General features: G+C 36.3%; 1 protein-coding gene across 1 annotated transcript in view; it reads right to left on the reverse strand.

The window, feature by feature from the left end:
- ELL2 (elongation factor for RNA polymerase II 2) overlaps positions 1-26,050 on the reverse strand; it is a 73,139-nt gene that overhangs the window by 24,408 nt on the left and 22,681 nt on the right. Inside the window, exons 3-4 of the mRNA XM_045498702.1 lie at positions 6,148-6,269; positions 963-1,126 (exon numbers count right to left, since the gene is read on the reverse strand). Coding sequence (XP_045354658.1) covers positions 963-1,126; positions 6,148-6,269 — 286 coding nt within the window. The remainder of the gene's footprint in view (positions 1-962; positions 1,127-6,147; positions 6,270-26,050) is intronic.

A 26,050-nucleotide genomic window follows, 5' to 3' on the forward strand; every position in this document is an offset into this window, starting at 1 on the left:
AGCACCAAGTCCCAAGAGCACTGGCTGTGTTCCAAAGAAATACTTATTAAAGACACCAGTGGAGCTTCTCAAAGCCGAATGTACTGTAGCTGGGTCAGCAATGGGAAAATGCAGAAGTAAAATTAAACCAAACCATGGAAAGATGCTAATTAAAGAATTTGGTTATTCAAGAGACTCTTTTTGTGTGCACTTACATTTCCAAATTAATATTCTTTCATCATTTATGTATGGTGACTTATGTCATTAAACTGACCAAAGCCTCAAAGAGCTCTTCTTCACTCCTGATAATTCTCCCTATTACTGTTAATAGTCACTGTCAATCAACTCTTTAAAATTGTTAGGGTCACTGCTCATAAAGGAGAGATTCATCTTGCTGGTCTGGTCCTACTTCCCTTCATTCTGATGGATATTTGTGTGAGCTGATGATAAAGATGATGGGGCTGGGGCAGACTCTTAATTAATGGATACACGAGGATGAGAATCCATAAACGGCATCACAACTGAGGTACCAAAAAGGCATCACCCTAATGCTTTGCTATAAGCACATTTTATATTTTGCAATAAAAATTCCTTGTGCAAAAGATCCTCTGAAATTCTACCAATGGATTTTACTGTAAAAATAACCCTACAATGCAAAACAAGACCTATACTGTCCATCACTGACATGACATCACCCAGTGTCAAAGAAAACACAATGGTACCACTATTATAACCTCAAAAGTAACATGGCCAAATCCCAGTATTGTGAAATAATAACAAACAGCTAACAAAGGATTCAGGATTTTCTACCTGTTGAACTTACTATCAGTGTAAAGAGAAGAGATGATTTTTGACCATGTTATTTAAAATGTTCTAGAAACGAATTCTATGTTAAAATTAAATTAATATTACCAGTATTTACCTACAGTGGTCTTGAATTATTCCAATAATTCAATGAGAAGGAGAACGATATCTATACAAACCTACATATGGTCCACCGGGTTTGATAACTTTTGTGCTTCGGTTGCGGGATTCCTCCTCTGCCTGGGTCATTCTTTCTCGTGTCATCTGATACGAGTCATTCGTTGCACACACTGTAATTTTATCTTGTATGAATCCCAGGCAATTGAGCTGGGAGGCTCCAGAGCTGTCAAGTAAGACAGTGGCTTTGTTAGAGACATCCCTCATTTTGCACACTAAAAGCAAATGAGAGCTGTATAACCCTAAAATCAGCAGCCCAAATAATAGCTTTGCAATCTGGAAATAACTAATATTAATAACTTAAGATGTTGAAATTTAAAATATTTAAATTTCTCTCCTTCATTTCATATCACTTTTTTTTCATAATCTGAATAGAACAGGTAAAATGAACTCTCAGAGACCAAATCTATAAAATTCTGAAAAAACATTAGTATTTATGTTGAAGACCAGAGTCTCAATGAGCACTGTAGTTCTGTCATTTAAAAAAAAAAAATTATCTACCACTGATACGAAAAATGTTTAGTTTACCCGTATAGAAACCATAATATACATGCTTTAGAACTAACTAGAAGACACAGACCTACTGTAATGCTTTTTATTTTCAGTAAGATAATTAATTTTAAGACCAAAATATTGTTCAACACTGGGATTTATTAGCCCAAAGATTCTAAACATTTGTATCCTTCATATTTACCATTTTGTTAAATCTGTATAGAAGATGACTTATTTGTATGGCAAATATTGAAGAACATTCTGGACAAGAGGCTTTTGCAAATATTTTTTTGAAAACTTTTATTTATTTAAAAAAATTTTTTTTTTCAACGTTTATTTATTTTTGGGACAGAGAGAGACAGAGCATGAACGGGGGAAGGGCAGAGAGAGAGGGAGACACAGAATCGGAAACAGGCTCCAGGCTCTGAGCCATCAGCCCAGAGCCCGACGCGGGGCTCGAACTCACGGACCGCGAGATCGTGACCTGGCTGAAGTCGGACGCTTAACCGACTGCGTCACCCAGGCGCCCCAAAAACTTTTATTTAAAAAATCATGCATATTAACACTGGCCTAGAAGATGGCTCTGTTTCAAAGTATTATGGCAAAATTAGGGGATCATGGTAACAGTTATACTGGTATTTTAAAAAGAAATTGCTATGGCCTTAAAACAGACTGGAATATAGAAGTAATAAAAATGTCACTATAGCTCTGATAGTCTATTTCCAAACTTACTTGGAAGCAGATTTGTTATGATGTCAAGAAATAGGATTAATAAAATTTTTATAAATTGCGAGTAACTGTACAAATGCTATTTAAAAAAACAAAACAAAACAGTTCCTTCATCTCATAAATATTTTTTTAGGCAGGGACTGCATGCCAGGCAATGTGTGAGGGACAGAAAGAGACAGGGACTAAGACAGATGTGGTCCCTCCTTCAAGGAGCTCTCTAATGAGTGACAAGGATGAGCACACTAGAAATTATGACACAGTGTGATAGATGCTGGGACGGGGGCGGGGTGGGGGGAGAGACAGGGAACCCCAGGAAGGTACTTCATCAGGATTGTGGGCAAGGTGGAGGCTTTCAAAAGGAAGTGATGCCTTTAGAAAGGAGGGGGAGGGGCAGGGAGGACAGAAGTTTTCTGGGAGTATAACCAACCTGTGCAGGCCCAGGGGGAAGTGTGGAGGAAGTTTTCAGTTTGGCCAAAGGGAGTTGGAAAGGACAATTAGAGATGAATCTGAAGAGAGCATGAGAAGTACGTCATATAGGGCTTTGGAGGTCATGGCATAGATTTTGGATTTTATTCCAAGAAAACCAGAGGCTGAAAACAGGGGAGAGAAAATATCTCATTTGTACTGTAAAAAGATCAATCTGGATGAAGAACAGATTGGGAGGTAGGGGGCACAAAAGTGAATGCAGGAGACCAGTTAGAAGTCTACTGAAGGATTACTGGCAAGAAGTGAGAACTTGAACCAGTGTAGGGCAGTGTGAATGCAGAACAGTAAAGAGAGTCCAGACAGTGAGGAGAAGCAGAATTGACAGGATTTGGTAAGTGATTAGCCACAGGCAGAGACAGAAGTTAAAGATCATACCTAGGCTACTAGGTGTGTGGAGCTGCTATTTATTGAGGCACTGGGGTAGAGCTACAAGAGAGAAAATGAGTTCAGTGTTGGACATGATGGCTTTGAAGAAATAAGGCGAGGTCTCAGGAGGGAACCAACTGTGAAGAACACTAACATTTAAAATAATCAAGAGGAAGATGAAAAGATGACCACAGGAGGCTGAAAAAGTATAACTGAAGAGGTAGAGGGAAACTCTAAGAACAGTGTGTCATGGAAGCCATTGGAATAGCATGTTTCAAGAACCAGAGTGGTCTACAGTGTAACATGCTGGCAATGAGTCTAGAACAATAGGAACCAATAAACATCCAATAGATTCTTCTCCAGTGGTCAAGGCCCTGTTGGGGGGTGCATGTTTCCACTGAATGGTGTGGAATGAAGCCAGATTTCAGGTACACAGTGAGTGGGAGGGTGGTTGTTTTTGCTCTTATTTTCTTTTTTATGAGACAGACTTGCACATGTCTGAATGCTGAAAGACCAGTGAAGGGAAGGGAAGGAGGGAGGAAGGTTTAACTCTCAGAGAAAGTGGGAAGAAGAATAAGTGAGAAGAAAAACTTACAGTATGAAGATCTGGTGACAGGAAGTTTGGATTTCAACATCTCCCACCAAATTATTTAAGTAATTTACACAGTTAGAATAAACTGAACCTACTGCCAATCATGATGAAGTTACAGCTTATACCAAGTAAGAACCAGATCATTACATGAAAACACAGTAGAGCTAAACCCTGCAGGCAAGAAGGGGTACTCTCTTGTAGAACTGTCCACTCATCCCTTTTCAACTGAGCTACCTTAAAAGTTTAAATACTTTGACATACGCATGTAAACATTCCTAGAGTCTTTCTCTAGCCTAGCTCACTGTTTCCTGTAATAGAGTGTGTATTACTGTTCAAGAGGCCTATGAATGGAGAGATTTAAGGAATTTTTTAAAGGTAATTTTGACTTTGGGATTTCCTCATTTTAGATATGATTAAAGTGAGGTTCAAGGAGATGTAAAAACAAAGAAAGGAGATTAGTTAGTATCTATTTTGTGAACATCTACTTATAGCATTTAGTTTGAGCTCAGCCAGCATAGTAAGACTAGAAAAGGGGTATAAGGAAGCCTCTGCCCTAGAGGAGGCTGCACAACTACAAGAGAGACAAGATTCATGGGAAAAATAAAAATTCAATTCAACAGAAAAGGTGGAACAAAATTATAAAAAAGTTTGCTTGCCAGGGTGAGAACTGAAAGCTTCAGTGCTTTTGTTTTCATAGTGGCAAATTTCAATTTATACCCATAGAAGACCATTTTATAAAGCACCTTAAACACTTTCATAGTTGGATCATACTTTATAAAACACATTTGGATCATACTAATGTATTTGACCCAATTTTCTCACAATAACTGTTTCATTTCTCTTGCTGCATCATGTAGCATTTTGTAAGTGACTTTAACTCAATTCTCCAAACAAGCATGGTAGAAATAAATACACAGGGTATTTATGATCTGAGGGAGAAACCATATTACCTATGATGCTATCACTGGTTTTGAAGAGGGGATTGTTGCTCAGAATTCCTAATGGGACATTTAGCTGAATTTGAGGTCAAAGTGTTCTTACTATAATAAAATTCTCTAAAGACAAGCTTAATAGGTGATAGCACCACCATTAGAAATCAGTGAGCCTTAAGGTATGTAAAGGACACTGGACCAGGAGAACCCAGTTCTCATTCAGCCTTGTCATCAACTAACCACCTGTCTAACTGTAAAATCGTCATCTGTGGAATGAAGGGGCTGAACTATACAATCACTCAGGGCCCTCATACTTGATGCTTCTGTCATCTTTTACAATGCTGTCCTATAGCACTTTCTGCAATGTTGACAATGTTCTGTATCTGTGCTGTCTACTATGATAGCCACGAGCCATGTGGCTATTGAGTTATAATATGTGGTAAATGTGAGCAAAGAACTAAAATGTCGATTTTATTTCATTTTTATAAATTGAAATGTAAATAGCTACATACAGCCAGTAGCTATCACAGTGGACAGTAAAGAAAGATCTAGATAATTTGTAACATATACAATTTATACCAAAGAATATATGTTTGAGGTGGGCAACTTTTATATAGCAAAATTAACATATACTCAGGGAAAATAGCATATTAAGATAGAAAAGAAAGTTATTTAGTACCCTAAATGGGAAAAGAAATTTAGAACTCTTTCAGTGAAGTGTCTTATTTTGTATCTCTGACTCCCATGCTCCCCTGGAACACAGCTTTCTTTTCCTCTCTCCCATGCACAGCAAGCGCTTACACAGTTTCAAGTACTGCACAGAGGAGAGATAGGCATGGATGATGTCCTGGGGCACTTTGGGCCAATTTCAATGTTCTCGGGATGTTGCGGGTTCTAAGGCCTTGTCTTTATCCATGGGCAGAACAAACTCCCCCTCCTCAAGGGGCACATTCTTTAATCAGAAACAACCATAGCAAAGAAGAGTCAAACAAGTAGCTTATTGTTTACAGAAGACCTGAGTAGATAAGGGTTCCATGGTACCCTGGGATATATATGGGTATATATTCTTGTCTTCCTCCCTGCCCCCCCCCCCTTTTTAATTAGAAGTGACTGCTATCCTGGGGTTAATTTCTAGTTTCCATTATGTTGCAGCATAAAAAAGTTTGAAAATCTATCTTAAAACAAGGCTTGTGCAGGCAAGAAAGAAAGGGATATGTATTTATTTTTTTCCCCTCCTTTACCCTTGAATATTACTATAAGCCACTCTTATTTAAATACAGTGAATACAAACTTTAAAAAAATGCTTAAACTTGTTTTGAATTAAAAAATGTTTTATAGATAAAAAATCTATACCTTAAAAAATCCCTGAGAGCAAGAATCTTAAAATTTTTATGACTGTATCCACAGTGACAAATGTAATTTGTAGCACATAGGTGCTCAATATTTCTTAATAAATGAGCTCTATAATTCAATTCAATAAACATTTATGGAATGGCTATTATAGATTTTATTGTTTAATTAAAAAAAAAAAAAAAAAAACCTCTCAAAGAAAAAGTATTCTCCCTTCAGCATACTTTGACATGTACTTACCTGGAAAATGTTTGCTGGATGCAGTCAAAACTGCCCTGAGGGTTGTCCTTACCCACATTTGACAAATAGAAGTTAAAGGTATGCACTTCATTGGGGGGGTCATTTTTAGGGATTTTGACAAGCTAAAGTGAGGGAAAAAGAGAAACACCTCAAATTACAAATTTGACATACCATCATCTGATGACTGACTTAACTGTTTTTCAAGTGACATCCATTTTATAGGCAAGCCCTCTTGAGCATTTAAATTCATAGCATTTAAATAACCAAATCATTGAAGGAATCTAACAAGTATGCCTATAACTCACCACACTCTTCTTTCCATTTTTCTACCCTTAAGTATCAGTAATCACTTCTGCTCATTAGTTTAAGAGGAACCATCTTCATTTCAAACTAGCAAATGATTACAGTTCACAAGAAACAGTTATTAGTGAATTTGCTAAAAAGCTCTTCCTCTTTTGTGCTACAGGTTCTGTCTGGCTGGCATGCCTCCCTGCTGAATATCTTCTAGATATTTAAATAGTCTCTGAGACAGAATCTATATTTCACTCTTTACCCTCTTATTATATGCACTTTTAACTTTAATTCTTGCTTCTTTGAGTAATATTTTTGAAGAATAACTAGCAGCGTAAGGTGAATGCCATAATTACATTCACACCAAAATGCAGACGGACGTTTCTCCTTGCCCTAAGATTCTCTTACTCATCCTCATGTTTACTGAACAGGGTTGGCAGCCTGGAGAGATGCTTCTGTAGGGCACTCCAAAGCTGAGCCCCACACAACACTGTGGAAAAGGCAAATGTTTTTATGCTCTTACTCAAGGTCTAATTTCTCTATTAGATGAGAAGCCCAATTAAGTGAAGGGATGGGGTTGCTCTAGATCAGTGCACCCCTGTATTAGGCACATCATCCTGGTACATGGTAGGACCTCAATAATCATCTGTGAACAAATGAACTGAAAACTTCTGTCTTTCAAATGCTCCACCCTTTCCAGCTCCTAAGACCTTTCTTACCTTGGTTTTGCAGGGGCTACCATGGTGTTAAGTGATAATTATAAAAAGGATTCGTTGGTAAGAATGAGTAAAATATGACTTCTTGTTCTCCAGCCCCCAAATACACAGGGTTGTAGCAATTTAGTAGAAAAGTTGGGGGTGGGGGGAGGAGGAAATACTTTTCAATTCTCATTCTTTTCCCCCAAGTTTCCATTATAGTAGATTAAGACTCAGAACTAACTGGCTGCCAGGGAGATAGATAGAGGAGAGAATATTCATGAATGTGCTAGAAAGATAAACATGTATAACTTCTGCTTGGCTCTGGAGGACACTGACACTGCAGGCAACTCTGACTTCCTCGCTCTAAAAGACTGATAACTTTTGACCGACAGAAAAGAACCTGGAGGTAACAATTCCAACCCCCATGCTACCAAAAAAAAAAAAAAAAAAAAAAAAAAAGTAAAGAAAGGTAAAAAGGGAGGTAATTTGTAGTGTCTAGTGCATAGTAGATATGCAATAAATGTTTGTTGAAGGAATGAATGAACGGCAATAAATAAGTCAAAGAAGGGGTGCCTGGGTGGCTCAGTCGGTTGAACATCTGACTTTGGTTCAGGTCATGATCTCATGGTTCTCGGGTTCGAGCCCCAGGTGCTGACAGCTCAGAGCCTAGAGCCTGTTTCGGATTCTGTGTCTCTCTCACTCTGCCCTCCCCAGCTCACACTTGGTCTCTGTCTCTCTTTCAAAAATAAATAAACATTAAAAAAAAAAAAAAAATCAAAGAAAAACATCTTGACAGATGGGGATTCAGAATACTATGTAAAGTCTGAGAGGCCAAATTTTACCAAAGATGTTGAGTACTACATAATAGTACTCCATAGAGCCTTCATCATCCATGAATTTCAACTATCTTTGACTCCTTATTATAAATTAGTTCCAGTTGCTAGGGTAATAAGCTTCTACATTTATTATCTACTCTATAAATTATACCTTTTTGGGTCCCTAAAGTTACTTTTATTTCTCAAAATTTCCCCTAGTTCTAAAATGTTGGAACCTGGTGAGCAAGTCTTAAATCTAATGTTTTACTTCTTAATCCTATAGATGTGTGGGAGAGCAGGAGCCAATGGAAAGCTGTGTGAGACACAAGGGAACAAAAAGTCTGTCCTCAGGCTAGTGTAACAGCATTCACTGATGTCTGTCTGCTTTTATTTTTTGAGGAACTGCAGGGCTGTTCTCTGCTGGGATAGAGAAGGAATGTGCAAGGTAGCTAAAGCCTCCTTAAAGGCCTAGGAGAGGAGAACAGGTAAAGAAGGTGTGAACACTTGAATGGAATGCCTTCTCCAGCTGTTAATTCACTTAACTTCCATTCCCCTTCCCTGTTAACCCTCACAGAGATGTGCAGAACCTGGCTGGGGACACTGTCACAGTGGCCGCAGGCTCATCTCAAGGCCAGGCTGTGGTTTCGCTTTAGGTCTAAGGTCTTCGTTCCTGTGCAGCTCAGGTCTAGAAATGCAGGAGTACTTCACCCAGCAAAGTATGGAAGTTTGTCCCTTTGGGGAGATTCTAAATTGCACAGTTTTTTCTATTTTTCAAGAGTGACTAGACTTTTTACTCAAATTCTACAAATGTTCAGTATTCTTCCACTAAAAACGTTTTACTTTAATTAAGGGAGTCCTTAAGCGCAGACACCTATGAAACACAGCATTTTAGGAAAGCCCTTAACAAACCTTTATATTACTTAAACGTAGGGTTTTCCTTTCTCATCCTCTAAACCACGATTCTTCTTAAGTAACACTTAACACTTTTTAAGGTAAAAAATGATCTACATATTAAAAAAATTTTTAACACACACAGTGTCTTGTGTAAATCTGGAAGGTTCAATAACAAAAAAAATATCTCATATGGATCAATTACTGTGTACACCCCTCAAAATATTAGGGTCTGGCTTGATGGTGGGCACCGAAGGCTTTCATATTCTTTCTTTAAAAGTTTCTTGAATAGAAAAAAAACCCTATAGTCATTTAAAAAATATAAACAGAATAGGAAAGAATCAGATTAAAAAGAAAAGCATACACAACCCGTGCTATACATCCATTGAAGATTTTGGAAGCGTGTATTACGCATATATCAGAACAGTTGCTCCCAACAAGGTAAAATTTTGCCCTCTGGAAACATCTGGTCTGGGTTGGTGCTACTGGTACCTCCTGGAGGGGAGCAACATTGTCTGACACCCTACAGTGGATAGCCCCTACAACAAAGAATTACCCAGTCTAAAATGTCAGTATGGCTAAAGGTGAGAAATTATGGATTAGAATTCTCAGTGACTTTTGATTAATGAAGTAGAAGGAAAAATAGTATCTTAAAAAAATAAAAGTTCCTAATCAAATGGCGGGGGCCATTTTAACTTATTTGAAACACCATTTTTTAAAAATTCTGATCAGAAGACAACGAAAGGCAAATAAGTGCACCTGAGCCATACTTAAAGTATATTTAGTTAAAGAATGAAGATTTAAGTACCTACTGCAAATTAATTTCTGCAACTTCTTCTAAACATCATGAAGTCAAGCAGGTCAAATAAACAAGTCTTTTTAAAAAATATTTATTTAGAAAGAGAGCACGCGTGCGTGTGCACACATACACACACACATGCGCGAGTGGGGAAGGGGCAGAGAAAGAAAGAATCTCAAGCAGGGTCCATGCTCACAGCGCGGAGCATGATGTGGGGCTCGAACCCATGACCCTGGGACCATGACCTAAACTAAAATCAAGAGTCAGACGCCCAAATGACTGAGCTACCCAGGCACCCCAAATTAGCAAAAGTCCTAATGGGAGTTATTAAAATAAACAAAAAAAGTACTTTTGGAATGCCTACTTTATTATTTTATTCAATGTTTATTTTTGAAAGAGTGCAAGCAGGGGAGAGGTGGAGAGAAAAAGAGGGACAGAAAATCTGAAGTAGGCTCTACACTGACAGCAGACAGCTTGATGTGTGGCTTGAACTCAGGAATCATGAGATCACGACCTGAGCCAAAGTTGGACACTCAACTGACTGAGTGACCCAGGCACCCCTGGAATGCCTACTTTAGGTATCAGTAAAAAAAAAAAAAAAAAAAAAAAAAAAAAAGAAGAAGTTCTTACAAAGAGATAATAATTTACTAAGAACCCTCAAAATGTGAAAGGATAGCTTTGGAATAAAGAAAATGAATCTCTGTAGTGATGGTCTCTGACAATTCTGTTCCCCTAGTAAGTTCCAAAACCTTCGCTGGCAATCAATAACGCTTAGAAAAGACTGGTATAGTTTTCAACTTTGTTTCAGAAAAACAAAACAAAGACTTATCTGGAGAGTGTTTGTAGTCCCTACCATTCCTCCTTATTCATACATATATCACACATGTAGATAACATTCTCAGGCTGCTAATTACCAGAGACAAGCAAGCTTTGTCATCAGTTCTTTGTAAGAAAGGGAGCATGATGGAGAATGACAGAGATTCTCAACAATCTCTCCTAACCACTATTCCACTCTGTGGGTGTGTTTCTAAGTGAGCACTGTGCAGATGGGGACAGGGGCAGGTCTCTGGGCAAATCACATTCACTTTGGGACTGGGCTACCATCATAGGAAAAGAAATACTGATATCTGACTTAGAAACAATCTTGGAAGAACATCCCATCGTGTGATAGGAACTTCTCAGTTTTAATTATAGTATTTTAAGCTTTTCCTACAGGCCAATGAGAATGCCATCATATTTAGGGACACATTGGGTCTATTTGAAATTTTTAGCTAAATGCCTTAAGAATTCAATACTACTTAATAAGTATCAAAGACTATGATTACAAACAGTTACTTATTCAAGATGAAGAATATAAAAATATACCATCATTTTCTGGGCAATTGGAAAAGTAGATTCTAATTTTCATTCCAAAAATGAGGGGCTGAAAATCAAAGGCTTGGGACCACAGTCCATAGCACTCCTTCCAAACTCCAGTCTGTCTCTGATAAAAAGCTACACAGAAAGTTTCAGGAAACTTTCAGACATTTATAATTTACATAAACACTGTATACCAAGATGTATAAGTCAAAACTTCTAATTATTCTGAGATACAAGCTCAGGCATATAGCAATGGAATACTGTCTAGAAGGTCATTTCAACATCAAGTCACAGACCTCCTATTTACATAAAGACTACAACAACAGTAGCACAATCTGCACACTGCTGCAAATTACTCATACAGACATGCTAACATTTGCTTAAAAGCCATTGATACCTTTACTGCAGAGGTTTCTTACCCTTAAGTCAAACACTATCTACTTGATACTGGACTGAGGTACATGCCAGATTAAAAATGGGACCATCAAGGGTTTTTGTTGTTGTTGTTTTTTGTTTGTTTGGGTTTTTTTTTTGGTATTCATTTAAAATGAATGCTTTGTTCTTTTGTGGGTATTAAAAAATGATTAAACTTACAGACTTTTTGAATTTTCATATCCAACCTTTTCTGCTAAAGTGATTAGAAAAGCTCGGTAAGATGCTCATGAGCCAGCAGTAACACACTTGGATATGACAGCTCTTGGTCCTTAAAGGAAACCTATAGTTCTGGCAGGGCTTTGAAATAAGTTAGTTGAATTTCTTCATTTTAGAGATTAGGAAAACAGAGACGCTCAGTGATTACTCAAGATTATGACTCTTTAAAATTGTAACCCTTGTACTCCTGACCCCCTGATCCTGCTCCATGTTTGCCTAAAACACTTGGTGACTGTACTACTTACAGATTATGTTTATTGTCTTTCTCCCCGACCAGAAAATAATCCTTGGAAGGACAGAGCCTTCTGTTTTTTTTCCCTGAATATATCACCAATATCTCAAACAGTGACTACCACAAAGTAGTCGCTCCATACATGTTTGTTGAATGAATGAAAATGCTGATTAATATGTGAGCCAGGACTAGAACTGAAGTATCTGCTTTCTTTTCACCAGTATTTCCAAAGTAGGCTGAAAAATTTCCTTACAAGAAAAAGGAGTTGTATCCTGAAATAAATTTGGGAAATGCCAGGTTAAATACAATGACTTTCTTTGTTGTAGGTCCTTTCATACTGAATAATACTTTTCCATTTGTAGAATCAACCTCCTCCATTTCTATACTATCTCAGGGGAATGAATAGCTTATATTACTGTTACATTACTAGTACATCTATTACTTTACTACATATAAACTAATATGTTTTAGCTTGGATTAAAAAAATGCTACAAATATTTAAACATTAGAATTCTCTATTCTCAAACCCTCTCAACGATTCTGTGATTTCCTAAAAATCTAGAAAATTCAGTTTAGTTAGAGAAATGTATTTGCATGTACTGTTCCAGAGTTTGGGGGCAGAATGAATAATCTAGAATCAGAACAGAAAATAGAAACCTCAACCTGAAAGCCACAAGTCCTATTTTTCAAGCTAGAGCAGCAGTTATGACTTGAGGCCTAACATTATGGGTTTAGGGAAGGAAAAAAAGCCTGTCAGATCAGCCCAGATGTACAAACCAATGCTGGGGTGGATGTGGGGGAGCAGAGATAGAAGGGTATCTTTCACCATCAATTGAAAAAGTTAAGTATTAGGGAAATCAGTAAGAACTAAATATTCCTGCTGACACGGAAGAGCAGGAGTTGAAGAGGATCCCACACGTACTAGATACATCTGAAATCTCCACATGATAGATACTGTACTGAGGATAGTAGTGAAATATGCTAACTTTAGCACAAAGAGAAATATTGGTAGTTATCCAAAAAAATTTACGCCAGGTAGCAATTAATATGAATAATTTAGGACAAAATAAATCCATTTATTTCCTGCATTCTTCCTCTTTATCAAGAAGTTATTATGGAAAAAAGTAAAGTGGAATAGTTTTCCCTATTATTTTTTCATATAGCTCCTTTAGATCCAGTATTAGAATTTCTTAGAAAGTTCTCCATGAAAGGGTAGGCCAATACGGAACTTCCTTGTTTCTGTTACTTCTGTGGGATATAGTCTTACTAGAAAAATCATTTCTGAGAATTGCATTCTCATCTCTAATGTATTCTTTTAAATTTATAGCCATCATGGGAAAACATCACTGATAGCAACATTTCAAAACTAATTTTAACTGGTTACAAGATGATGGTGGTTTGGATCAGGAGATGGGGAGGCGTGGAGGTATTCAGGATACGTTTTGCAGGTAGTTGAAACAGGATTCCTACAGCTATTGAGTGCGAGGAATGAAAACAAGAGAGAAATCAAGGATGACACCAAGGTGTTTTCCCCTGAAAGAATAGCGTTGATTGAGTATGAGTGTGCATGTTGTCTGTGTATGTGTGTATATGTATATATAAATGTATACACACACACACACACATACATACAGTATCTTGGATATGATGATGAGTACCCTTAATATAACTGAATTCATACTAGCTAAGTACACTAAAATACAATTAACCAATACTGGTTTCACCAGTTAAAAAGAGGCTTCAAAGTGAGTTTTGCTATGACTCATTTTGTAGCTTCATGGTTAGAAGAGACCAGGTGGCTGGGTATAGTAGGTTGGTACCTGGTTATTTCCAGGAAAAAAAGGGGGGGGGATGACAGTTATTGGCAGGGGAAAGACACAAACAGCAGGTACTAGAGTTACTGTATCAAGGAAAAGGTATACAGACTATGGAGCATAACAGAATAGAAATTTGGATTAAAAAAATGACTACAAAATTGAGCAAATGCCAAAGCTTTTAGAAGGAAAGTGAGAGAACCACTGGGAGAATCTGAGAAGTTTTCTCAAACTTCATGGCTGGGCTAATCCACAAGTCTGTCTTTAGCAACAAAAATTAAAATGTCCCACTGAGTTCCAAAACTCTTATCATGAAACTGTTGTTCATTTTCTTTATATTAACTAGTCCTTTCTAAAATTTATATTCTACAGAATCAAAGTGTATATAGAATTCTCACTTTATCCCTAAATCTGTCCACTCTCCCATGCTGTTTATCTCCCAGTTAAAAAACCACCATTTATATAGTTACTGAGGTTATTGGCATCCTAGGGAGTCAACTGACTCTTCTGTCACACCACCCCACACCCCTCAATATCCAGATAATCACACATCATACTGCTTTCACTTCCTAAATGATCTCTCAAATATATGTCCTCATCTCCTTCCTCTGCTTTGGCTCAATATCACCTTTTACTTGAACTTGTCTTTCAGCATCTATTTTTGTCTGTTTTTGTCTTGTCTTTAACCATTTGGCTGCCAAAACTACCTTCATAAAATGCCAATCTGACCATGTCATTTCCAAACATTTATTTCTTCATGAGTCTCTGTTACTATTTATCTACCACCCAGTCTGAGCTCCTTAATAGGATATATGAGGTTCCTCCCAATAGACCTAGCCCTCACTCTCCACCTTGTGTATGATATACCCACTTCTTGCCTAGGCTTGTGCTAAGATTCAGCTCAGGAGCTCTTCTCTTCAGGGAACCTTTCCTTTCCCAGTGAGGTGAGTTTAAAACTCTTTTTCTGGGTCCCCATAACCCCTTGGGTGCACCTTTAGTGCTGCCTTTACTACACTGCATGCATAAGTATTTGTTTATATGTCTTCTTCCCCACCAGTTAGTTGGGGGCAAAGACCATGGTCTTACTTTCATATGTATCTGGAACACAATAGATACCTAATAAATATTTTTGGATTTTTTTTTTTTTTTTTTTTTTTTTAAGAAACTTGGGAGTAGATTACATTCATTCAGATGAAGCCTTATGCCAGGGATACTAAAAAACTAGAGACGTATCTGAAATAGATCACTTAAGAGTCTGTGGAAAACCAGAGGTCCCCAGAGCAGGCAAAAACAAATAACAAAATGAAAGGCGGAGGAAAAAAAAAAAAAAAAAAGTCCCACACAGCTGTGTGCTGTGTGGTACAAACGTCAGGATGAGAAAATTTCTGACCTGTCTTGGTCTATGTTTAGCCCTGAAACCCAGACCAAGTGGTTGCCTGGGTTTGTGGAACTTAAATTTACAATATACATTTCTTTTTTAAAAGTATTTTCATCTTTATTAAAATGCTCACAGAATACTCTGCCCTCACTGAATTCCATTTGAAAATATGAGTGTTTTTAAGACCATTTTGCATTTCAAAGGACTTAGGGAGACTACACTAAATAATTCTAAGTTTAGTAATTCTCTTGGTCAAGTAGAAAGCAGAATTTTAATTAAAAAAATGATTTGTTTCTTGGAAACAAAGCCCAAACTTGAATTCTACAGGGGGAAAAAAAAATCGTAAATAAAAATGTCAATTTCCAAATTCACTGCCAATCTTCTCTCCTTCTTGCTCTCCTGGAGTCTTGAGGAAAGCACTCTTTGCATACGCCAGGAGGAACTGCTGCTGAGTGGAAGTTAAGAATAGAATTCATGCATGGCCATCAGCAACAGTTGTGTAAATTTGGGGGAGAGACTGGTACCTGACAGATGTGAATCCTCAAGATTAACATAAATTGCTAAAAGTGGCCTAGGCCCTAGATTTTGCAAAACACATGGTATTATCCCAAACCAGTCAAAGTTACAATGAAAACTCATTAAATTCAATAACATAAACAGTATCAAAGTCTGAGGAATATTTTCATATAGATTTGGAAGTATATTCAATTCTTAAATCTGTTTTTCAACACCAACAGTAATCACACTTTTTTTTTTTTTTTAAAGCTACCAAATGCTTTTTCAAAATAAATCTTACAGAGAAATCTACCATGTATTACAAAGAGAGTCAGCACTGCTCTGGTAGAGGAAAGGGATGACAAGGGACTGGGACTGCTGAGGCAGCCACTGTGGTGACATCACAGAACCCCCAGGCTCTGGGGGACTGAAGACACAACATCAAGGCTCTAAGCTAAGGAAAAAGAAACAGCAAAAAAGATGCACAATGGTTGGGGGCTATAATTTTATTAATTACATTTTAGTCACATCTTAAATGACACTTAGAAAAGAGTATACACAAAATATGAAATTTTATGTGCCATATTTTGATGAGAATTAGTGCCAAATATTTGAAGGATACCAAAGATAAAAATTAGTGTTCTGCTGCCTTGTTCTCTTCTTTCCTTTTTAAAATGCTTTCTTTGGGGCCTGGGTGGCTCAGCTGGTTAAGCATCTGACTTCAGCTCAGGTCATGATCTCCCAGTTCATGAGTTCAAGCCCCACGCTGGGCTCTGCACTGGCAGTGCAGAGCTTGCTTGGGATTTTCTCTCTCCCTCTCTCTCTGCCCCTGTCCTGCTCTCTTCTCTCTCTCTCAAATAAACTAAACTAAACTAAACTAAAATGCTTTCTTTATTATTGGATCCCTTTGTATTTCCAGTTCTAAGCTGGGTCTTCCTCAATGGCTTAAGAAGAGAAGAGTGAGTTTGCACTGCTCTCTTTTCCTCTGTATGTATGTATCTTTTACATACAGAGGAAAAGAGAGCAGTGCAAACTGGCCATATTAGCATGCTATATATTCTGGAGCAGACTGCTCAGTTTCCAACGTGGGCCCAGATTCTACCATCTGTGTTACTTTGAGTAAATAACTTAGCCTTATTCATCCCTTGTTTCCTCATCAGTAAAATGTGGATAATGATATTATTCACCTAATAGGACTGTCGTGAAATCTAAAGAAATAGCCCTCCTCAAGGTGCTTGGCACAATGTCCAGTATGTGCCTCAAAATGTTTGCTCTGGTGATATAAAGACACTATTGGGAAGCTCCTGTTCTGATTTTCGCTTGTTTGATTCAAACACATATGTAATGATGTGTTTGATTTTTAAAGTAATGTTCAAATGGCAAAGGACCAATGATAAGTGTCCTATGGATAATCAAATATTCTGAATCCTCAGTATTTACAAAAGTAAGGGATTAGAAACCTTCAAGGTCAAACTTTAGTGTTAGCTTAAATAGAAGTCAAGGAAACTATCTGGGAAAACAACAAAAAGACTAGCAAAATTTCTAAATATTTCAAACTCAAAGTACAGAGATATTAGGTACAAGAATGAATAGGCCACAAAAAGGTGTCCATGAAAGGCTGAAAAATTACAGATACCTGGTGCTAATCTAGAAGGGAAGCAAACACTTTTCCCAAGTGCCCTACCTATAAAAAAATATGCTGCCTTCAGAGCCCTAGATAGCAGCTACAGCACAACAAAGAAACAAAGAAAACAGAATTAAGAGTTCTCATGAGGACCAAAACTTTGTGACTTTAAAGCATTCAATCTTCATAAATGCAAACAATATTTTAAAGTTTGTAGGGATTTTTAGTGTCAAAGCTACTGGTAGTCCTAAAGATGAATAAAGCCTACATAGTATTTTAATTTTTATGGATGTCTTTTCAAACAAGTACCCTGAAAATACATTGCTGAGATAGGGTCTATTTCATAAAATTTATTTCTGTTCAGTTTTCATATGTCAATTTCACATGCTAATTTTCTTCAGGACTATAAAGGAAATAAAATGATTTGGTTTAATGGGTAAAAAGCTATTGATATACACAGTGCATCAAGAGCTAAGCTGAATTAGAAACTGCAGTTCTAATCTCTAAGACACTTAGCAGGTCTGATGTAAATAAGAGAACATTTCAAATCTCTTAGATCAACTCTAGTGTGGTTGTAAGAAATCCATGACTAAAAAGATTCATTTTTAAGGACAGTGTGCTTGAGCTACTGGCAAAGCCCTCAAATCTTTGCCTTCAAATAAAGGAATATATGTTGTCAAAGAAAGGGCAAAGATTTACATATAGACAGCTAATTACTGTACTTAGATAATTCGTAGCACAAAAGTGTTTAATTATCTTCTAGATGGTTATGTGATTTTGTTAAGAGGCAGAATGACACAACACATGCTCCTCTAGAACACTGAAACTGTTATCAAGTAGCAAAATATTTTATCCCCTTGCTAATAATTCACTGCACTGACCCATTAAAACAAACAAACAAAAAAGCATGGGTTTCATGAAAAAAGTAGGTTTCTTGAGAAGTCTGTAATGTTCTTTTCAGGAAGATAGGCATCTAATGATGAGGATGAAAACTCAAAAGCACTAAATTATGAGAACTATCAACAGTGGGAAAGAGAAACAGTAAAACAGTAAAATATATACAAAGTTAGAGAACTGAGTAATTATTTTTAAAAGTTAGAGAAATAGAGTATTTATATTTCAAAGAAAGTCCTTGGATTACCAAAATAAAATTACCAAAATAAAAAATTTTCCCCACTATATTGGGAAAGATAAATAATATAATGAATACTCAAAACCACTCCTAGCAATATCAGTGGAGACAGTAAAACATATGACAGTATTTCAACTATTTCTTAAAATATTGCATTTTACCTATGCCAGATATTATCAAGCAAATCACAATGTCAAACACTTTTTAAACATTATCAAATGATTATTTTTGAAATTAAGAACATGTATTCAGTATTGGTAAGGGAAAACACTGACAGGTATTTTCAAACAGCTCTGGAAATAAACAGCAGCAGCTTTTGGGGGATAGAGGGGAACATGTGGTAGCAATTTAGCAACAGTTATCAAAAATTTTAAAAAAGTTCATACGTTCTGACCTAGTAATTCCGCAACTAGGGATCTAACCTGAAGAAATCATTAGAAATGAAAATAAAGATTTACACAAATTGGTTATCAAACCATTACGGTTGTATAGAAACTATATAAGTAATGGGAGAATAGCTAAAGAAATGTTAGTTTATAAAATGAAATGTTAGGTAGCTTTTTTTTTTAATTTTCAGTGTTTTTATTATTTTTATTTTTGAGAGAGACAGAGTGTGAGAGGAGTAGGGGCAGAGAGACAGGAAGACGCAGAATCCAAAGTAGGCTCCAGGTTCTGAGGTGTCAGCACAGAGTGCGATGCAGGGCTTGAACTCAGAAACTGTGAGATCAGGACATGAGCTGAAGTCAGATGCTTAACCGACTGAGCCACCCAGGTGCCTCTAGGTAACTATTTAGAAGTAACTTTTCCTATTTCTTGACATAGGAAAATGCTCCTATGTTAAAAAGAAAAAGTAGGATATAAAAAAGCAGCAAATACACCGTGACTACAGTTTTTTAAAACTTAGGTGTAAATGTAAAAGAAAAGACTAGAAGACATCCAGCAACACCAGCTGTTTTCCATTGTCAGGACATTTACTCATCTTTGTCCTTGTATGTACTTTACATACAATCCTAAAATGTGCATTCATTTGTTTTTCAATCAAAAAACAATAAAGACTGCTTTAAAAATAATTAGATTTTAAGTTATCACAATGACATTTGCCCTTCATGACACTATCACTTTAAATATATTTTTTTAATTAGAGATTTTTTCTATAGAATTAGAAATTGTGAAATGTAAGACTATCCAAAATTAATCCTGAATGCATGATTATCTTATGCTTCAAGTTCTCTATGAAGGAACAAAACACTACCTTCCTTAAAAAAAAAAAGATAAAACAAAATACCAAGCCTCCCTAGAACAAACTTATGAATAACTGTGGAAATGCGAAAAACGGAACATTGTTAAGTACCATCCCTCATTCCTAACCTGTGAAAACTGACTTGAATGAATTACCAACACAAGAGAAAATTAACAAGCATTCAAAGAATTTCTTAGTATTAATTAGTAGAGTATTACCATATTTGTGAATATGGCTATGCCTTATATTCTCAGTCCAAAATAATATATCCCCAATATTAATTTATTGAATGATTAAACACTAAGCTGTGTAAATATTATAAAAGATTGCCCCTTTCCTCTATGGCTACTATAAGTACCAACCCTCTAATAATACTACGGGCCCAATTTAGTTATCCTACTGCAGTTTTCTACTGCATTCTGAGTTTATTACCTAAAAATCCCGAAGGATTTTATCTTTTTAAATTCAGCTGACTGCTACTTTTCATTCCCATAATTTGTCCTTTCTAGACAAGACCTATTCCTAGGGCATGCCACAATACTACTGCTCCAAAATGTCAACTGTTAGCGCCAAAAGAAAAGTGGCCTTTCCTCCCATACCCTTGTTAACACCAATAAGTCAGCTTGTACTTTCTTTCCAATGGGGAGAAAGATCACAGATGGAGAGAAAACTTTCTTTCTCTCTTGATAGATGACAAAGCAACTCTATCAAGTAGTTGAAGAGCAAGATATTTAGCTGGTGTCCAGCTATAGATAACTTTTCAAGACCTGCCTTCTTTATTTTCATTGTCAACATGTTTTTTAAACCTTTAATATTCAGCCTTTCTCCTAGATTCTTGACATATTTACACTTGGCATCTCAACACATTTATGTTTATAGAGTGATTAGGAAATACAAACATATATATATAGCTCATGTAAATTACTAGCAATGACATTTTGGTGTAGAGCATTTCATATTTACTTTGTAGGTTTACATTTGTGTTTATGTATTTAAAAAAATAGTATATATAGGATATCTTATTACCTACTGATTAACTAGGAAGATGAAATGACAACTTAAAAAATTTCTTACCTACATACATGGACAGTCTTGCCATTTACCACTTACATGTTCTTTTATACCCACTAGGAAAGTAATATAGCCCTTTAGAAGGGTCTAGAATAATATGGCCTATACTTAATTTTTGGTATTTCATTTTGGTAATTTTTTTGTTGCTACCATAAATGAGATCATTTTTATGTTGAAATTCTCATGGCTAGCACTTAGAGAGGCCAGTGATTTTTTTTAAAAATTGTATTTATCATTTATTGGGCATGTTTCATGTGCCAACACATTGCTAAGCTCTAACATTACTGGATAGTGGCCTATGTAATTTGTCTTTAGATGGGAGATAAGGCCAAAGAAATGATCCAACAAATAACAGGAATTTCAAAATCTGCACTCATATACATGCCTACTAGCCTCCATACACAAACCTTCTTTGCTCCTATCTAATGCCAATCTCTCCTCTGAGCTACTATCTCTCCAACATACAAAGGGGCACTGCTCTAGCAAGTCTTTCTTACATTATCAACTTTTGCTTTCTACTAGATCATTCCCATCCATTTACAAATGTCCTGTTCTTTCTTCCATTTTGAAAGAAATGTCTCTTCACTTGAGCCACCCAATGGTTTTAAAAGTTATTTCAAGTGACTACTTTACTGGAAGAAATCCTTAAGTTTTTAAAGTTTTTTACTTGGTGTACTTGGATTACCTGCAGTTACTGGCAAACTTATCGATTATCCGTGGCTTTTATTTCATTTTCTTTTCCATTACTGAGCATTCTCAGAACAATGTTATATTACAGAGAGAGTAGTGGGCATGTGTACTTTATTGCTAACACTAATGAGGATATTTCTATTGTCTTATGACTAAGTGTGGTAATTGGCTATTAGTTTGATAAAGATATTTTTAATCGTGTTAAGGAAGAATTCATTCTATTCTCTACTTATTGCCTTAAATTTTAATTCAGATTTAATACTGAATTTTTATCAAATGCCTTTTGTTATCTGTTGAAATAGTTCTGGATTTTCTCATTTAACCTATAAAGATGATAAATCACATTTAAGGTTAAGGACAATGAGAACAAACTATGTATTATTTGTTTCTACAAAATAAATATAGCTTGAGAGTCATGAAGTTTGATGATAAAATGAATACCTATGAAGTCACTGCCCAACTTAAATACATTAGCAATGATCTATCTAACCATGTGCTGCACACTTATGCCTGCCTTTCTTTATCAAAGGTAACAACTACTCTAACTTTTATGATGATCATTCCTCTTTTTGCTTTCAATAATTTTATCACATGTGTGTATGCTTATACAACATATTAATTTTGCTTGTTACTAAGCTTTATAAACATGCTGAGATGCCATCTGCAGTCTTTTGCCCACGTGAGTTTCTTCTGTTGTATACTCTTCCACTGAATCAATATGCAGTTTATCTCTATTAGTTTGCCATTATTCTTAATTAGTGTGAACAAAATTTGGCAAAGGGAGCTTCAAATTCCCTAAATGTTAATAATTAAAAGTACCAACACACATAAGTATTCGTAAGTTAACCAGTATTTTTAACAGTTAAAAAAAAATAACTCTTTAAATATAGCTTTGTACCAGAATTCCATCTGTAAATACACCTTTCTTCCTTCTTACTACTGAGTTTCCAAGTATAATTAAATCCTATAAAATGTCCTTTGGAGTTGTTTCTTGAAAATCCTTTTGTTCCAAATTCTCAGATGCCACTGATTCTGGGAAAGCTCCAACCTGACAGAATGAGGTATGGATTATCACGTATAGCATGTCCCAAACAAAACATACCCCCTGTGCCTCCTGTCTCAATCTGGTTTTTTAATCTATTTTGGGTTTGTATAATAGTCCCATCATCCAACCAAATATTCACCATAAATATGGAGTCTTGACTCCTGCTTTACTTCCTTCCCAAATAAAAAGAATAAGTCAGGGAGGTACTGAATATGCATTTACAATGTAAGTCTGACTACATGGTTCCCTGGCTAAAATGTTTAAAAAAGAGGATAATCTCCTGCAGTGCTTTTTTAAACCATAGACTGTGACTCACTGGTGGGTCATGACATTAATTTAGTGGATTGTGACTATGATTCTTTTAAAATGAAATAGAATAGAATATATCAAACTACACAGATAATAAATATTGTGCTGTGAAACTTCTGTTTCAAGTTAGGTGAATGAATACACCTATAGTGTAAAGGTTCATAATGTGAAATGTTTTTTCTTACCATGAATTGTTTCTAAATGTGTTTGAAAGCAGTGACTGCAGTAGGTTCCACCCAGAAAATAATGAAAACTGTGAACCTTCTCCTGAGAACAGAATGTACATACACACCTTTACATATACATGTTCTTATCATGTTCTTCATTATAGTGAACGTAGCTATCATAAGAAAGCCTAGGGAAAAAATTTTTAAAGTCATGATTTCCAGACCTCATCACAGCCTCTGGAAATTTTATAAATAAGAAGCATTGATCTCCAAGGTAAAATTAAAATTCTTTAAGAAGGTGGGAACATTTGATAAACCTGTTTACCACTTTGCTCATGCTGAACTATTGGACTGAATGGCATTTTCTTCCTCCTCTGATCAGCCAATTCCTGGTAATCCTTCAAAGCCCAATTCAAACATTATTTCTACTCTGAGACCTTCCTGACTTTTGCTCTTCCTCTTGCTGGTTGGGGAGGTGCTCAACAAATGTTTACATGAATGAGAGAATGAATAAAATGCTTGGTAAACATTTATTATAAGCAGGTGAGGATCACTGTAGTGATGAGAACAGGCTCTGGAATCAGATGCCAGAGTGGACTGTAGGCTCCTTTATTCACTAATTTGTGTGAACTTCAAAAACTAACTTCAGAGCCCTGATATGTATACACACCAGGAAAATGAAAGTATCTGCTTCACAGCATTCCTGTGAGGATTAAACTAGAGTAATATATGTAAAGTGCTTAGTATAGAGTACTTAGTACTAAGTATTTATTGTAATAAATATTAATTTTAATTGTAATTATTGAAAAATAATTCAAATCTAAATTTGTTTTCAAAACAAGTTACTTTTATAAGACTTTCAGCTTAAAAACAAATTTGAGATTTTAGCTTCAAATTTTTGTTCCTTCCAGTTTAATTTTTTTTTAAGTTTATTTATTTTGAGAGAGGCATAGAGAGTGAGTGCATGCACAAGTGGGGGAAGGGCAGAGAGAGAGAGAAAGAGAGAGAAAGAGAGAGAGAGAGAGAGAGAGAGAAAGAAAAAGAGAAAAAATATGTAGGGTTCGATCTCAAGAACCATGAGATCAAGACCTGAGCCAAAATCAAGAATCAGACACCTGACAGACTCAGCCACCCAAGTGCCCCTGTTCCAGTTTAAATCACAATTCAAGAATGATTGTAAAAATATACTCTTCCCTGTAAATTCTCCAGATTATCTAACACAGGGAGCTAACCATGGAAGCTAGTCAAGGGTGGGGTCAGAAGAGAAAACTTTTGAAAAGATTTTATTTAGATAAAATCTTATCACACGACACACAGACACTAAATACTTCCACTGCTCTGGTGTAATTCACTGAGTCTACAATGCCAGCAATTGTAAGACTATTTATGATTTTATGTGCTACCACATAATATAAAATGCTGACAAACTTTGACACAATACTAAGATGCCAATGAGATGCATTCCAATTCCAAAGACATTAAATGTTAAAGAAAATCTCAAAACACTGTTTGAAATAAGATCTAGGGCTTGGACATATTCTACTAAATTGTTTTTCTTGCTTATTTAAATTTCGACTTTTAAATAAAGCTCTTATAAGCTCATCTTGTATGCCTAGAATAGTGTCTTGAACATAGTAAGAGGTCAAAAGATATTTAAGTAATGCTCATGATCCAAATTTAGGGGTGGTTTGGCTGTAAGAACCACAAGGTATTATAGAATGGCAAAATATTATTTTCCAGGCTTAAGTGAGTGCTATTTAAAAAAAAAAAAAATTTAACGTTTATTCATTTTTGAGAGACAGAGTATAAGTGGGGGAGGGGCAGAGAGAGAGAGGGAAACACAGAATCTGAAGCAGGTTCCAGTCCCTGGGCTGTCAGCTCAGAGCCCGACCCAGGGCTTGAACCCACAAACTGTGAGATCATGGCCTGAGCTGAAGCCTGATGCTAAACCACTCAGGCACCCCAAGTGAGTGCTATTAAAGTGACAATTTCTGTAACATAGGTGACTCAACTTCACAAGTTTCAGTTTTTGGTGGGAAACAAAAAGGCAAAGCCATCAGTGGCAGATTTTATTGACAACCAGATGATGTCAGTTAGGAACAAGAGCTGGCATTTCAAAGTCCTATTTACCTTTGTCTACACAGTATCTACTGTGGTGCCTGGTACACAGTGAGTATTCATAAATACTTATTGAATGCAGACAGTAAGCTTAACTCACTGCTAAGAATGCAATTTATGGTATTTGTGGCTGCTTCAGATTTCAATCATAGTTCCAATTGCTGCTTTCCAAAGTGACTGCAGTTTGGTGAAGGACAGAGCAGAATGCCTTCATTCCTGTTTGTCATCATATTTCGGGAGGCTTGTCCTGCTGTAGCCTACATTTGAGTCTGTGTGAGGGTGTGGTAAGCAAGCACTTCGAGATAGTTTCTGCATGTACCACAAACAAAGTCAAAGTCATCTTCCCACCCTCTGCCATCTTGCACTCTTCCAGAGCAGGGGATGGGCCTGGAGCCTGGTGCCTGTAGTGTTACCCAGACATCATGTGAGGCATGGATGGTGAATTTAGCTCACTGCTCTCCTTCTTTAGAAACCCTGAAGCTAGTTCTTATCTAGAAGGAAAGGAGGGCAGAGGTGTGGCAGTATAAAATATACAAATTGGTCAATTTACAATAGCTTCAAACTGTGTCTGATTCAATTATTGTGTGAAATAAAATAAGTTTCTACAATGTCAGCCCATATTCCTGGTGAAATGAGATTTTATATAGGTATAAGTTTTATGTCATATATTATATGATATGTAAAATTATAATATATTGTATATAATATAATCTTATATATGGAAGTTAAATATTTCTTTCAAATTAAATTATTGCATTAATGTCTTAGTAAATTAACACATGGTTGAAGAGTTATAATTCAATCAAATATTAAAATGCTATCTATTCATGTCAACCACTGTAACATTAAAAAGATTAAAGCACAACTGCCATTACAAAAAGATATGATTTTAACATCCTTCTAGTATTAATTACACTCAGAGCTGAGTGTATAAAGGTAGTTGTTAGTCAGCAACCTTTGAGCAGACTGACTAAACACAACCATTGGCCAAATCAGTGGGCTAGCCAAACCAAAAACAGCAGGGGAAAGCAGTCAGAGTACAGGCGTATCATCTAAGAAGGAATGGCAGTGTTGGGGATTTATT

This window comes from Leopardus geoffroyi, chromosome A1 (assembly GCF_018350155.1).
Source record: "Leopardus geoffroyi isolate Oge1 chromosome A1, O.geoffroyi_Oge1_pat1.0, whole genome shotgun sequence".
Lineage (NCBI taxonomy): Eukaryota > Metazoa > Chordata > Mammalia > Carnivora > Felidae > Leopardus > Leopardus geoffroyi.